At 39.1% G+C, this 15,312-nt stretch overlaps 1 protein-coding gene across 9 annotated transcripts in view; it reads right to left on the bottom strand.

Moving 5' to 3' along the window:
- Positions 1 to 15,312, bottom strand: part of rhobtb4 (Rho related BTB domain containing 4) — a 53,822-nt gene that overhangs the window by 15,602 nt on the left and 22,908 nt on the right. For 5 of the 9 annotated variants that reach the window (XR_003674765.1, XM_028456779.1, XM_028456784.1 and 2 more), the window contains 3 exons: positions 5,186 to 5,387; positions 4,840 to 4,943; positions 1,832 to 2,017 (listed from right to left, as the gene is read on the bottom strand). Coding sequence is in view for 8 of the 9 variants with exons in the window: in XM_028456779.1 (XP_028312580.1) it covers positions 1,832 to 2,017; positions 4,840 to 4,943; positions 5,186 to 5,387 (492 nt within the window). In the remaining variant the exon portion in view is untranslated. Of the gene's footprint in view, positions 1 to 1,831; positions 2,018 to 4,839; positions 4,944 to 5,185; positions 5,388 to 5,524; positions 5,767 to 6,512; positions 8,808 to 15,312 lie in introns of those variants that run through there. The other 4 variants (XM_028456782.1, XM_028456781.1, XM_028456783.1 and 1 more) reach the window with 3 other exon arrangements.

Below are 15,312 nucleotides of genomic sequence, written 5' to 3' on the forward strand. Positions count from 1 at the left end.
ACGGATGCAGCACCAGGACCAGCCCGCCCAGGGAGGACGACCACACCCCAAGCCGCATAAGGCACCAGGGGGCCGCCGGGAGTCCCCCCGCCGGCCCCCAGGCACCCCAACCTAGCCACCCATGGCGCCCCAGATCACCCTTCGCTGATGCCGCCCGCGCCACGAGCTTCAGTTTTTTTTTTTTTTTTAAAGCCAGGGCCCCCCCAAGGGCCAAGCCAGACCGCCCCGCCGGGATGTGGCCCCCTATTCCGGCCCCCGTTTTTTTAATGCTAATGGGTGATGAAGCACTCCAAACCAAAGAGAATGAGTCCACACACATTCTACATATTGCCTTGAAAAGACCGTGTGATACATTTTGTACTGCTGTTACGTGTACGAACAGCAGTACAATTCTGATGGTAACATCAAATGATGTAACCTGGAAATAAAAAAGAATTAGAAGAAGACTGCTTGGAGACTGAAAGAAGATAAACACAGTGGACTAAACTACTGTTTGGTTCCTCAGGTGCATGCAGAGGCATGTGCACAGGTCTTAAAGTAAACAGTCACATGAACGGCGAGTAAATAAATGACCATGTCACAGATAGTGTGGATCGGGCCGCGTTTTCTCGTCCGAGTCCGACCCGACAGTGAAAACCTTGTTTTTTATCTCAAAGAAATGACATAGTATCTTTGTTTTAGTGGTAAACACCGATTTCATTAACAAACTGTTAACGTCAAACACAAACAAGAGACACGCAAGAGACCCATCGGATCTATTTACATAATCCATGTATCAAAGATAATCCATGTTATTGTGCAGTAAAAGGAATGTTTCAATGGTGTATTCCTTTTAAATGGTCCTCTGCTCCATTCTCCCTGCCCCGCGGATCACAGCTCTCACTGTGCATTCTTCAGGGCTACATCAGCTGTGGCTGCTACTGCACTCACTTCAGACTGCGCGCAAATGACAAACAACACTCGCCAAACCCAACCACCAGTTATAAATAACTGTCCGACTCCGACTCGTCCGGTGCCATCGGGTCCCGTCAGGGTTCGGTCGAATGTCCATCCTCTATCCACAGTATCAGCTCCGGTGATAAACAAACATTAGATGCGCGTTCCCACGGCGGCTTGGCTGATGGCTACAGTTACATTAACCACCGTGGTGTCACTATGGAGTCTGATTTCTAGATCCTGCCCTATGCTCCAAGGGATTTTAACATCATTTTAACCAAAGATAGGCCTTACGCTATGGAAGATACCATATGATTTTGGAGGGGGTGCAGATTAATATGCTGATTCTGGATCTGTTTGAAAAATCCCAATTTCTCAACATTGGCAAAATTTAAAAAATTCACATCTATGTTCGTAATGAACCGTCCTTTATGAAATTTGACTCAGTTATGTCGGAATGCTTCCTCAGTTTTCCCACAGTTTCATCCAGATCAGATCTGGATTGCGCATTTCATCACAATGTTTCAAAAAAATAGATTTGGCCATACATATTTTACCTACTGTATTTGTTATTAATGGGGATGGAAATTTCTTGCAAGCCTTATAAGTGTGAATGATTATGGTACCATGACCAGGATCACTGATCCAGATAACTGTGAATATCTGAGTGTTCTTGTTTACGCTGCGTTAGAGTTGTGTTTTAATGAATGCTCTCTTTTATTTTTTGACATGATTATGTACTATAATGTATCACTATAATGCAATAATAATTTGTCCTCTATATTGATTCACTATGTACTGTATTATTTTACATTTATACAATAAATGAAGATTTTCCACTCTTACGGTGTTGTTGGAACATTACAGTTTGTTAATGATGGTGAATTTTCCTTACTTGGCTAGCGGTCTCCGTGCACGGTTAACAGCATCGAGGTCAGCGTAGCGCAGATCCAGCTGGCAGCCAACCAGGATAATGGGTGTTCTGGGACAGAAGTGCTTGATCTCCGGAAACCACATAGTGCGAACATGGCGCAGGGAATTGGGATTAGCCAGAGAGAAGCAAAGCACCACGACGTCAGACCTACAGTGAAAAGATGGAAAGAGTGTTATCTCATTCTGTGTCACTTCCACAACAACACCCAAACTTCTAGAAAGGACCAAAAGCATGAGACAATCAGTCAAATAGAGACATGTAGTTTTTGACAAAGTGAAGGTTACAGGATAGAGAAAAGAAACAGAGGGTCAGTGCTGAGTCACTGAGCAGCCTGTCAGTTTATGTTATTACATGTGCATGTGTGTAAGGAAAACACTGGTTCAGCTGCTGCAAGGCATTGTAGAGGCATAGACAATGCTAACAAATAGCCATAAGGCGGGGTCACGAGTGCGTGCGCGTGTGTGTCTGAGCCTCTGAGTTGGTGATTTGTGAGGCTCTTCTCCCTCACTCTGTCTCTCTCTTACATAAATATCCCTAAGCCCTTCAAGTCTACATAGACCACAAAGGGACGGCTAAATATAGATCAGAATACAAACACACGCACGCAATCGAATACACGCACACAAACACACCGTACGTGTGCGACACAGACAACGTGTTTAGATGCTGGTAGGATTACGAGAGTGTCGAGGATAACGTTTGATCAAACCTGACGCTGAGGTGGATCTGTTAGCATCTGTGTAATGCTGACGGGGCATAAATGTATAATTGCTAAGTTATCATAACAGCAGCAAAAAAAAAAAAAAAACTGATTTACGTAATGTGAGATAATATTACTGATTACAAATATTTTTGGTTAAAATGTCAAACATGAAGTATTGATAAAAAGGTGGAAAACTTTAATGAATTCAGAAATCTTCTCTTAAAAAAATACATGAATATTGGTACATCAGTTTACTTCATATTTGCATAAGTAATTTATTAAAGCCATCTCATGATCTTTTGTATAAAGCATCGATTTGGGTAGCTAACCAACTAACTTGGGAGGAATAGAGTGCGCAAAGAATGCTGGGCACATTTCTGCACTGAAAACGCGAGTTTCACAGGCTTCTGTTCTTTCACTAATGTAATCTCTGAAAAGCTTCTGCTGACCGGGATATAAAATACAATACTCAAGTATTACATCACAACACACACACACACACACACACACACAAAATTCCCATAAGCACTTACTCTAAGGATCATTACCACCGCTTTGTTTGTTTGCGGTTGTGTTACGTGCTTTGTGATGAGTGGAAATAAAATAACCAGTGTCATATTTCAGAGGAGATAATAAGTGCCACTTTAACAATGGATGGCACAATAAAGTGAAAACATCGGACTAATGTAATGTTTGCTATGCTAAGCCATTTTTTTCTCACTGCATAATGTTTGAAGAGGCTAGCAAAGATTGGAAAACGCACAAAAAAAGTCAATATAGAACAAATTGGCAAATAAATAAATATATGATAGGTTGGCGCCTGAATGAAGAAGCAAGGGTTGGATTTTGCATGCGACTAAGTAATAATGGTTAGCCATTAAAAAAAAGAAGTTGAAAAACCAAAATGAAACTAACACACATTTGAGTTAACTGAAGCACAAGCTGAGGTCAGCTCAGGCTGACTTTAGTCTTGCCAATATTTTGAAGCAGGTGACCCTCAGGCCATTGTGTGACAACGTGATGTTTTGAGTTTTGACATCAACAAATGGCCACAGAATGGAAAAGGGTGAACGATCAGTGGAGCGTCAAGGTCATAACAGAGATTGACGTGAGGTGAGGTTGAGGACAAAAGGTCTGAGGACAGGTTGTAGGAGAAAGCATTGCCAGCGATGAATGAGCGAGTACATCGAGGATGGTGGTGGGATGATGCCTGGAGCTCGCTGACGCTTCAGAGGGCGAGCAGTCAGGCGGGCGGAAAACCTGCTGAGCTGGCACTGTGTCGTTATCAGCTGACTGCAGCCTGACAAAGCGTTTAAGCGTGCTGACAGACACGCACACACCTAAACAGACGCAGATCCCTGCACAGGCACGTAGACATGTAGCCAGTGGTACAACACGGCAGGGTGAGGAAATACAGTATAGACGTGCAATCTTAATATGATGCACAGAATGGCATGAAGATAGATGGATCCAATACCAATAAATAAGCTTCCTTCGACAGAGGGGTACGAAAGACAAGCTGTCAGGGTTGGGGTCAATTATAATTGTAATTGCGTAATCGATAATTAATTACAATTATGGCCTAATTATAATTATAATTGTAATTAAAAAAAACTGTTGCTGTCGCAGTAGTAATTAAATTGTAATTGAGTTCCGATAATTGACTTTGTAATTGTAATTGCCATGAAAATTCTATAAAAATTGTCAATTATAATTTAACAGAAAACTTGATAACCATGCTACAGTTCTATGTACAGTTCTACACGTATGCAGTTAATTATTAAAATATATAACAAGGTAACCAATAGATAGGAAATAAATTCAATGATAGATATTTGTTTGAATTGTAAAAATTGTGATACATTGTAATTGAAATTTAGTAATTGAGAATCTAATTTTAATTAACTTTCGGAGGATAAAAAAAATTAATTGAAATTTGAATTGAACGTGGGTAATTGAAACCTCAAAACCCATTGACCCCAACCCTTCAAGCTGCTGACAATAAGACAGATACATATATTTGTCCTGCATCCTTTTCATTGTAAACAACTAAAAAAAACTTCATATATAGGTTTGAGGCAATGTGGCACAACACCAACTCTTGACTGCCCTTAATATTTACTTGGAATGTGTTCCAATGTATTAAGCCTTATGGGCAGCCAATTATTGTTATTTAGGTCACTCATTTCTTGCTTTTAGACTTTGACTTAAAACTGTGTGCTAGTAAGTGTAAGTCTCTGTGAGGGCATGTGCTCTACTTGCTCACCTGCCATAAGCAAATCGTCTGTCTTTGTGATGATCCCCGAATGTGTCCCAAAGCCTTAGGGACACACTCACCTCATCCACTACATCACGAGATCTCTCCAACACCTAAAAGAATGAAGGAAAAAAAAAACTCTCAACAATAGGGTTTTAACATCATTGTATGATTTATGTAAACACTGCACAGTAGAAAATATCATTACTCTGAATATTGCAAAATGCAGAATAATTTTCAGTTATATTTCCTGCATAATGATTACATAATTCACTTTGAAGTTTAGAAAAAGTGATTTCTTTGTGCTTAAGTAACTAAAATTGTCTATATGTAGATCTTTTGTGCGTGTGCCCACCTCCTGGCATACACGGTATTGGTCAATGGCCCAGACGGTTGGCACGTGGGTGGCAAGCAGCTGATACTGTGTGAGGGTAGCGTTGCAGGCCCGGGCACATATTAGCCTCGTCTTGCCGACTGCATTATCCCCAACCACCACACATTTAATGGTTTCCACATTGGGCCGCTCATAATCTGTGTCTATATCCATGGAGAAGGCCCTGCAGAGTGTGAGAAAGGGGAGAAAGGAGGTTAAAAAGCAATATTCAATTTGATATTTGAATCACTCTAATGAAACGACATTAAATTAAGTCAAATAAAGATGCTAGCAGTATGTAAGCAGCCTTCAAGCTCTTACATTGTCCAGGCTGGGCAGACTCAGATACGTTTCTAAGCCCCTCACATCTGCACTGCCCAGTGTACTGACTGTCAATGCAATCCCCTCAGCTGAACACATGGATCACAGGCTGAGAGGGAAAAGGACCGCTGAGCTATTTCTGTAGCAGCGTCCACAGATGGGGGAGAGAAAGACAAAGATGGAAAGACACAAAAAAGTGGGTGTCCTTCCGTTGTATTCACTGTCTATTTCTCCAAGTCCATCTTCCAGGCAGGAAAAAAAAAACAACAACACAAAGAAGAGAAACCAATAAACCATTTTGCAGAATAGTTGTAATTATGTCAAATCTTTGACATTACTTTTCAAACTGATGCATCAGATGAAGAGGTTTACATGCTTTTCTTTACACAATCAGAGCTCACAATGCAGGTGGTTGTGAACAACTGCACTGACATCTAAAACCTAACATCGCAGTGAAAAGCTTAGAGAAATCTCCTTTCCATAAACTGCTTACAAACATTTCTGCCATGTCAAAACAAATGGTAATCTTTATTCTAAAGCATTCCCACAGCAATCCATTGCAAAACCATAAAGACTTAGTTTGACACGCACGCGCAGGGACCTATAGATGCCCAGTTGTTCCATTGAAAGCTTGTTCAAAGTACTAACCCTTAGGCAATGCAAAAAGAGCATCTGGATCATTCATAAAGGCCATTACTTGTTATTTCATTGACAAAGATACCAGTGCTACAAGCCCGCCCAATGGTGACGAACACTCTGTGCTAAAAATGGCAACCATTCATCCGACAGCTGAGCCACACATACCTTGCTATTCATTCCTTGACCTGCTCTCTATGATTCATTAACAACCACTGTTGCATTTACCTCAGAGACACAAATGTTATTTAATAGCGCTGCATCATCATGGTTCCTGTCAAAAAGAAGACATACAAATATAAAGCCCAGACAGCTCACCTGTCCATATGACAGACGGACAGGTAATAAATACCTTTTTCACATGCCATCTATGGCAGTGACAGCATTCATGAAGCACGTCCCTCAGGGAAAAGACAGAGATAGAAAATGCAATAAATGCACAGTGCAACCAACAGTTATCTAACAGCTCTATACGAACGGTATTGGCCAATAAACTGTTCGAGCAGTTGTCTCAGTGTACGTAGTTTTTGGATAAGAAGTGCCAATTTGAAGACAGACAGACTACATAGCATTCTAGAAACAAAATGGACCAATAATAGTTTTAGAAGTGAGTAAACACACGTGAGGTCTTTGGAAACAAAAACAAAAAAAACCCAAAACAAAAAAACCCCAAAAGGTATTGGTGAAGCACAGGACAATGCAAGCAATTATGTCGCCAAAAAGCAGAAGTGTGTGTGGACAGTTTCTCTCAAGGGATAAAAGGTTTCCAAGACCCAAATATAATCCACTGTGTGACGATCCTTGCACGCCTTGCTCTAGTCAAGCATCACTTAACACAAAAAAAAACAAAATCGCTTATTCATACACCAGTGCGCTTGACAGACTCGCACCTGATCACAGGCCTTTTTTTAAACTTCATGAGCCTCCATTGACCTCAACAATCCTTTTTAACTGCATGAGTGGAGGAAAAGAGTGGAAACCTGGGGACTGCGAGGGCCAAGCGGTGCAGCTCAACTCGCAGGAGCGGAAAGTGAAGCTTAAGGATCAGGTTTCATTTTTAGCTAATGACCTACATTGAACCGTGTACAGGCGTCTAGACTGGACAGCGTCTTCTTCCTAATGCGCTAGTAAAGAGATGCTTCTGACTCTCAGGCTGAACGTTGACGGTTGTGGCAATGTCAGAGATAGAAATTCAAAAGTAGACTCAACCCAATGTGCAAACAAGACCTTCCAAGTTTTGTCACACAAAGAAACTCAAACATGATGTGTGTTGTGTCTCAGTAGTTTCGGTTGAAGGCCAGACAGGATGTTACAAGAAAATGCAAAGTAGGTGTCAACTTTACCTTCAGGATCGCACACTTATGTCAAGCTCTTTCCAAAATGAATTAATCAATTCTACATTCCATCTATGGTCTTATCTCACCCCACTACATTCTTCTTTTTTCTAATGTGGGGATAAACTCTTCTTCTCTCCTTTATTCCCTCTAATGCAATAGTCAAACCCACTTCTTTCCATCCTTCAGTGCACTCACTGTAATAACCACTCAGGCCTAATACCTTTCCAGTTTCTCGCTCACATTCAACACATATCATCTTATTAGTACGTTGTAATAGCCATCATCTATCTATCTATGACCTTAGCTCCGTTCTGGAAAGCCATCAAGGAGCAGCATTAATCTGACAGGCCACCCACACCCGCTTTGCTCCCCACACCACCCGTATTTTCTTTTCTGTTACATAACCACTTCAGCAATCTACTGGCATCCAAACTGCTCTTCCCAAATCCTCTGCGGCCCCATCTGCCTCTTTTTTCCACTCATATCTTTGGGGCTGGAGTTTAACAAACTGCCAAGATGAAGCGGTCTGCCTCTCCTCATCCTCCTTTGAAATGCACAACAAATGTCACCATGAATCACATACACAATACACTTTGGGCCGGACTTACTTAGACCTCAAATAAAGGCAGCAAAATCTCTTGTGTTCAGATTTTTTTTACCTGCTGCAGGGGGGTTTGCAAAGATTGCCAAGAAAACCAGTGTGCATGCAGATGTGGTTGAGACTGCCATACTCATTCACGGCCACTGACGTCATTTCAAATCCAAAAGCTCGCTGCCATTGATGTAAATATACATCAATTGTGTTTTTCAACTTCGGTTGCTAGGAGACACTGTTACGGACCTCTCCAATGAATGTCAGCCTTGTACTATGATGTAGTGACCAACTGGTGCCATGTAGGTGGCAGCAGTGCACCTTTGGAAGAGAGATTAGCCGTGACGTGCACCATCAGCGGGGAGGGAGAAACCACGAACAAGGGATAAAATGACGCTACGAAAGCAGAAGGTGAAGCTTCCAGCAGCGCACACTCGAGCAGAGCATTCCACTATTAAAATTGTGAGAGAAGACGATCAATAACCCTGGCCAAACTGGTCAACTAAGCATGTCGGGGAGTAGAAGGAAGTTGCGTGTGTGAAGACTGGGGGGGGGAGACTTAGAGGAAGGCCAAACTACGTTAAAGGAACCATACAACTCTCACCCAGATAGTAAAATAAGATTTTTTTGCCATCAAAAGCCCAGTCTCATTGTTTTTTTTGTTGTTTTATAGAAGAAAACCAATGTTGAGGTATCACTAAAGCAAAAAATAGCCTCAAAGCCCAGATTTTTTCAGAAAAAGCCTTTTTTCTCAGCTTTTTGTCAGAAACTGGCCTTTTGTGTGAAACTTACCTATATTCAACTGCTGATTATTAAAGAACAAAACAAGTTAAAAACAAAAAATAATAATTCTGATGAAAGTAGACAGTCTAATCTTTCGGAATCTGGTTTCAGATTTTACATGGTCATAGTACAAAATATTCTGTGGTTCTTTAAAAACCAGTCAAAATGCTGTTAAATGGCTGGCAGTGAGGGGTGTAGCTGTTCTGAAAATGGCTGGTAGCCAATGAATTAAATGCACAAACACTTCACGTTTCTTTTTTTAAATATATTGAATGTCTTCGAATACGTAGGCAACAAAATAAACATTCATGAAAGTGCTGTTACTGGAATGGACTTAAAAACACAGTTATTTGTCCTTATTAAGCCTATATGCATTTTAATGTCAGTCTGTCTCCAGTCACACCTCAAAAACGTCTAAAAAAAAGAGCACCTTGGCAAAGGTCAGAAATTGGCCAATTAACGACATTGATCTTGAGTTGTTGCAGCAACAAAAAAGCAGTCTGCAGCACTTGAAGATGGGCTACAGGTTGACATCCAGGAGGTCAGGTTTGTGTCTGATGTGGGGCTGTGTTTTGCACTCGGGAAGGATATTTGCGTCATCGCTGCACACATCTTCCTCTCTTCTTCATAGCTCTGGTTAGATTGATTTACATCTGTCTAAACCACAAAATCTCATATGTGCAGTCAGGAAATAGAGAGGGAGAATAGAGTTCAGGGGGAGGCTAAGAGAACAGAAAACAACAAACGGTTTCAATGTGAATAAAAATAAGTCGTGCCACACGACTATTTAATTTTTTATTATATTTCACACACAATTTACACTGCTTTTTCCTTGGACGGCTTTTAATCATGACCAGACTTAAGCAACTGCCGACCTGGGGGTCACATTAGGCCCTTGGTCTAATTTTGTGCTGCCCCCAAAGTTAATGAGCAAGATTACTCCAAAAACACACAACATGACAAAAAGAATTTCCAAAAACAGCCATAAAACAAACACAAATGACTCCAAAAAACATTAAAAATTACAGAAAAATACCCCAAAAGAACAACAAAAAGACACACATGACTACAAATGAATTAATGAAAAACATACAAAACAACTACAAAAATGACTCCAAAACACACAAAATAACTCATAACACGCCTAACAACAAAAACTATACAGAATGACAGAGAACTATGCAAAATGACAATAAAAATGCGCAAAACAACGCTAAAAAACACACAAAACGACAAAAATACATTAAACGACAACAAAAAATGTACAAAAACGAGAGAAAGACAACACAAAACAACAACAAATGAGAGAAAAACATTAAGTAAAGACAAGCAAACCCTTTGTTGTTTTCTGTATTAATGCTCAGATTGGTCCTCATTCTAAACGATGACATGAATGTTGATAATATGGCCCTCGGCTCAGACAAACCACATTTTTGTGGCCCCCGCTGTGATGAAAGTTGCTCATATTTGCTGTATTTTGTTAACTAGAGCATTAAACATCCGTTCTTTTCGTGGCCGTTGGTTTCCCCTTGCAACATCTACTGCAGACATCACTGTGCATAGCTGTGACAATTATCACCTGCCTGTGGAACGTGCTAAAATTTCACCCAAAAACAAGGCAGTGCATACAGTTCCAGGTTTGATTAAAAATGTGTCTGTGCATGCTGCATTAATGTAGGTCAGCCGTGTGTATTCATGCATTTTTGGCTTTGTAAACCCATGGTTAAAAGTCTACTCTTGTGTGAAAAACATTGCTCAGTTATAGTTTTTACACTTCTCAGGTGTGTGGCATTTTAAGTGTGTGTGTGTGTGTGTGTGCGATGTGGTAGTTTGAGACACTGACTGCTACAGGCACAGCTGGCACAGACATGTTACATAACTTAGCCTCTGCCTCGTACCCTGCCTGGCTGACAGTAGACCTCAGTCTCACACACAAACACCACGAAACACACACACGGACACATGCCTGCACACACTTTCCTCGCCTATCGCAGATGTTGCTGTGTATTAATGCGCTCTGGTGGCAGATAATGTTAGATTATATCTCTCTGCTAATTAATGACAGCCACATTTTAGTCTGACTGAGAATGGCTTCTTTCTTTCTTTTCTTTTCTTTTCTCTCGCTGCAGGAAAAGAGTTTACTAAACACGGAAAGGCTCGTCTGGATGCCCTCATTTCCCCTCCTCCATCATTCTCCGCTCCATCTATTCCCACCCATATTCTACCCCTACCTTTTTCCTTTCATCATCTCTGTTCTATTTTACTTTTTTCTATCTCTGTTTTTTCCCCACAACCTAACATGTCTCTATTTCCATTAGGGTGTTCCAATCCGATATTGATATTGGATATCGCTCCGATATCAGCCAGAAAACGAATATCGGATTTTATCGGACTGCATCTAAAATCTCCGATATATATTACATTATATTTATTCAGTTGTAGAATACTGTAGATATTATGTTGAAGGTTAAAATGTATATAACCAATTGGTTAATAATAAAATGGGTCAGTTTTCTTCATACCTACTGGTGCTGACTAACATTCCACACTCCAAAAAAAGTAATAAAAGTATGTACGGTTCCTGCTGATATCGTATCGGATCGATATTGGCAGCAGCCAATACTCAAAGCTGCAATATTGGTATCGTATCGGAAGTGAAAAAGTTGTATCGGGACATCCCTAATTTCCATACTAGTAACTTCCTCTTTACACAGCATCTCCCAGTACGTTTGTCATTCAGATTTAATAGGGCTGGGTATCGCCAGGTACCTCGCGATACGATACATCATGATATTTTGTATTTTTTTTTTTTTTTTTTTTGCCCACAGTAACGATATTAATTCATCACGACGCGGCGATTCTGCGGTAATCGATATATGGCGGGGAAATTTCATCCACGATACATTACAATATCTGTGTCACTGAAGAAATTCAGAATTTATCTGCTGCACTGAATCCATTTCACAGGAATTACAAAACATTGTCAATCAATTTCACATGCATGACAGGACAGTAAAACTAAGAGTATACTGCACAGTGGCTCTTCTTAACACACACTAACCACAACTAGTCACATGTGTTATGTTTAAGTTTTTAAGTGAAGACTGATATAAAATAATGCTTCGCCAAAATATTGTTAATGATGTTTGTGCAAATTAACTTTAAATCATTATAAAACAAAATGAATGCAGAAAATACCCATTTCAGTGCTAGTATTATCAACTTCTCTGTAAACATGGACACATACAGTATCACCGCAAGACAAACCCCTAATATTTAATGTTAATGTTTTCTGCGTGTCTTTCTCACTGAAACAATGCTTATAAAAACAAACAAACAGATGATCTGACATTATATTTGCTAATTTATGCAGTCTCAGGTTCTAGAGAGGAGTTTGACGATTCAATGACATGATTATCAAGTACAACCAATGCTAATTAATGCTGCTTAAACAGAACACACATCTGCGTGTGCAGATGTGTAACAGAACAGATTTGTTTGAATGAAAAATTCTAACAAATGGACACAAACAGCTAAGTTTGTCCTGTAACTACAGCCTTTTGTATTTGAAGGTAACAGCGATGCTCAGTGTAACTTTAAAATAAATAAAAAGCGACTTGGATTCATGTTCAATCATGAATAATAATGTTACAGCATGAATGAAGTGATGACAAAGAACATTTATCTTTCATTTAGATTTCTGAGCCTGAAAAACAGTGTACTACTACTTCCTCACATATCAATAGAAACTAGGGCTGCACGATTATGGCCTAAATGATAATCACGATTATTTCTTATCAATATTGTAATCAGGATTATATTTGTTTATCATGTTAGGGGAAAATCTGTATTTCTTTTGCACAACTTTAATGATAAAAAAAGAGAATATATGAACAGTTTACAGTGCAAAATAAAGCTTTAAATAAAAATTATACCAAAAAAAAGAAAAAAATAACCCAAGACTTAAAAATGTACCAAGGGTTAACTGAATAAATACAGTATTCCAGAGTCCTTTTACAAAATGCAACTCATTGGAAACAATCACAGCTCTCATCAATCCACCAAATTACTCAAAGCTGCCGCTCACTAATGGTTGAGAAAGTGCCTGGTTTGATATGCAGCGTCGCCCACAATCTAAACGTAAATATTGCCAACGATCAGGCTAATTTAATCGTGGCAACCAAAACTGTGATCACGATTAAAATGTGATTAATTGTGCAGCCCTAATAGAAACATTTGCAACATTTAATAGAAAGAAAATATAAGGGTAAAATTATATCTGATCCTTCTTAGGTTTGAGAAAGTTGGTTTCATCACAGTGTTCTCACAGGGCTGGATGACAGTAAAAACTACAGGCATTAATAGGCCTATTCAGGGAGGTAAGGTAGACAAAAAAAATGATTTAATAGATCTATCAAATTTGTAGATAAAAACGATTTTTATTTTGCAAATTCGAGTTTAAAAAAAAAAAATTTAAATTTAAATTAATTTTTTAACACTACAGTTTTTTCGGACTTTTTCGCGTTACGTCCTTGTGGGTTACCGTAACGCGATGTGAGCCAGCCCCCTCTTTGTTTACCCCCCTTTTATTCGCACTATGCTGAGATGCTAAGGGAAGAGTTTATTATTTTTATTTTATTTTATTTTAATGTCATATGTTATAAAATATGTAGTTATTTGATTTCTTAATCAGAAAATTGAAGCTACTGTGAAGTTGCTGTTGCACGTTTGCTTAAGCCTGGGTTAAAACTTGAAATTGTTGAATAGACAGAACCTCATTTACTTTTTATTTGGGGATTGTTCTATGTATTTTAACTGTTGAGGACAATCACAGCAATAAAGTTGCACTTTTGACTAGGGATGTAACGATTAATCGTAAGGCAGTTAAAAATCGATTCATAGGTATCACTATTGACATCGATACTTTGAAAATTAAATTGCAGTACTTTTTCAAACAGCAGAGGGCGGAATCTGCTACTACTTTCTTTCTGGCCGCCTTCTACTCTTAAACATGTTAATAAATGATTCCTTACCCCTTTAGCACCGAAATAATATCTGTAATACTATGTGAATATCTGTAAAAGTCACGTTTTTCTATTAGCTCTGTCTGCTAGCATAGCATCTCTTCTTCACTGCAAGAATTTCTGCATGCCAACTGACCACTGGGTTACCAGCGCCCTCTGCTGGTCCAAACAAATATCTGACGTAAATCAGTGAATGACGGTTTTTTTTTTTTAAAGTCCAATTGTTAAGGCACAAAATACATTTTCAGTAGCACTTTTAAAAAGAAAAATAACTATTATGTAGTTTAAACGAGAATTTAAATTAATAGGCTTCTTCATTTGTATTATTCCTTTATTTATTTCATTCAAGATTTATTTTTAGTTAAATTGTATTGTTTTGAATAGTTTATCAAGGGATTCTTTTGACAATGAAAAATAAAAGGAAAATAGAACAGTATTTTCTAGTTTTTTTCGCAAAAAAAATAAAGGAATATTTTTCAATCATCATTTGTCTACAGTCCCATTTTGTAAAATAAATCATGAGAGAATCGTATCGTGAACCCAGTATCGTGAATCGAATCGGGAGTTGAGTGAATGGTTACATCCCTACTTTTGACAATATATCTGATGTCTGCAGTCCTTTTTAAGTGCATTGAAAATCAAAAATTGAATCAAAACTCAATTATTTTTTTTTAGGAAAAATCACCCAGCCCTACAGTAATGTAGTGGTTTGGTTGTGTTACGATTAAGAATCTTACCTAATTGCATGCATAACCCCTGGCCTCCATCCAGACTCTCTAGACCTACATACTTTATTTAGGATCACAGGATGCTGGGGTTGATCCCAGCTTACTCTGGGCATCACAAGTTTACACACAGACAAGTAATCCCAATTAAGAATACTGAGGAAAAACTTGCAAATTCCCCCCAAAAAAATGCACGATTAAGGGCAGATATCACCTTATGATTCAAAATGGTAGATTTAGTATTTACCCAACATCTTAAATGACAAATGAAGGCTTTTACTGAGAAAAAAAAAAACAAGATGCACAGAACAGAAGTGAAAGTGTAGGTGGTCATTTCACAGAAGGATGAGCCACACATACACAGGCAAATATTGGAGCACTTTTTCCAGATTAAAAATAGATTGGCAAAAGAAGCAAAGAATTGCGCAATGAGATGCGAGTGCCAAATTATTTATGCAACTTCTTCTTGCTGCAGCTATAATTATACGCACCAAAGATGTTTAATATCCGATTAAACTAAACTTCTCGTGGAGAACATGATTTATTCAATCCCCTCAGGTGGATGTGAGAGGCTGCCTCACCAGACACGCATGCCCTTACCTGCGTAATGTAATACGTGTGGTGACGTCATAGCCCTGGGATTACAGTTACAGTTGGATGGATGCATATATAACCCAGCTCCTCTCTCAGG

This window comes from Gouania willdenowi, chromosome 9 (assembly GCF_900634775.1).
Source record: "Gouania willdenowi chromosome 9, fGouWil2.1, whole genome shotgun sequence".
Taxonomy (NCBI): domain Eukaryota; kingdom Metazoa; phylum Chordata; class Actinopteri; order Blenniiformes; family Gobiesocidae; genus Gouania; species Gouania willdenowi.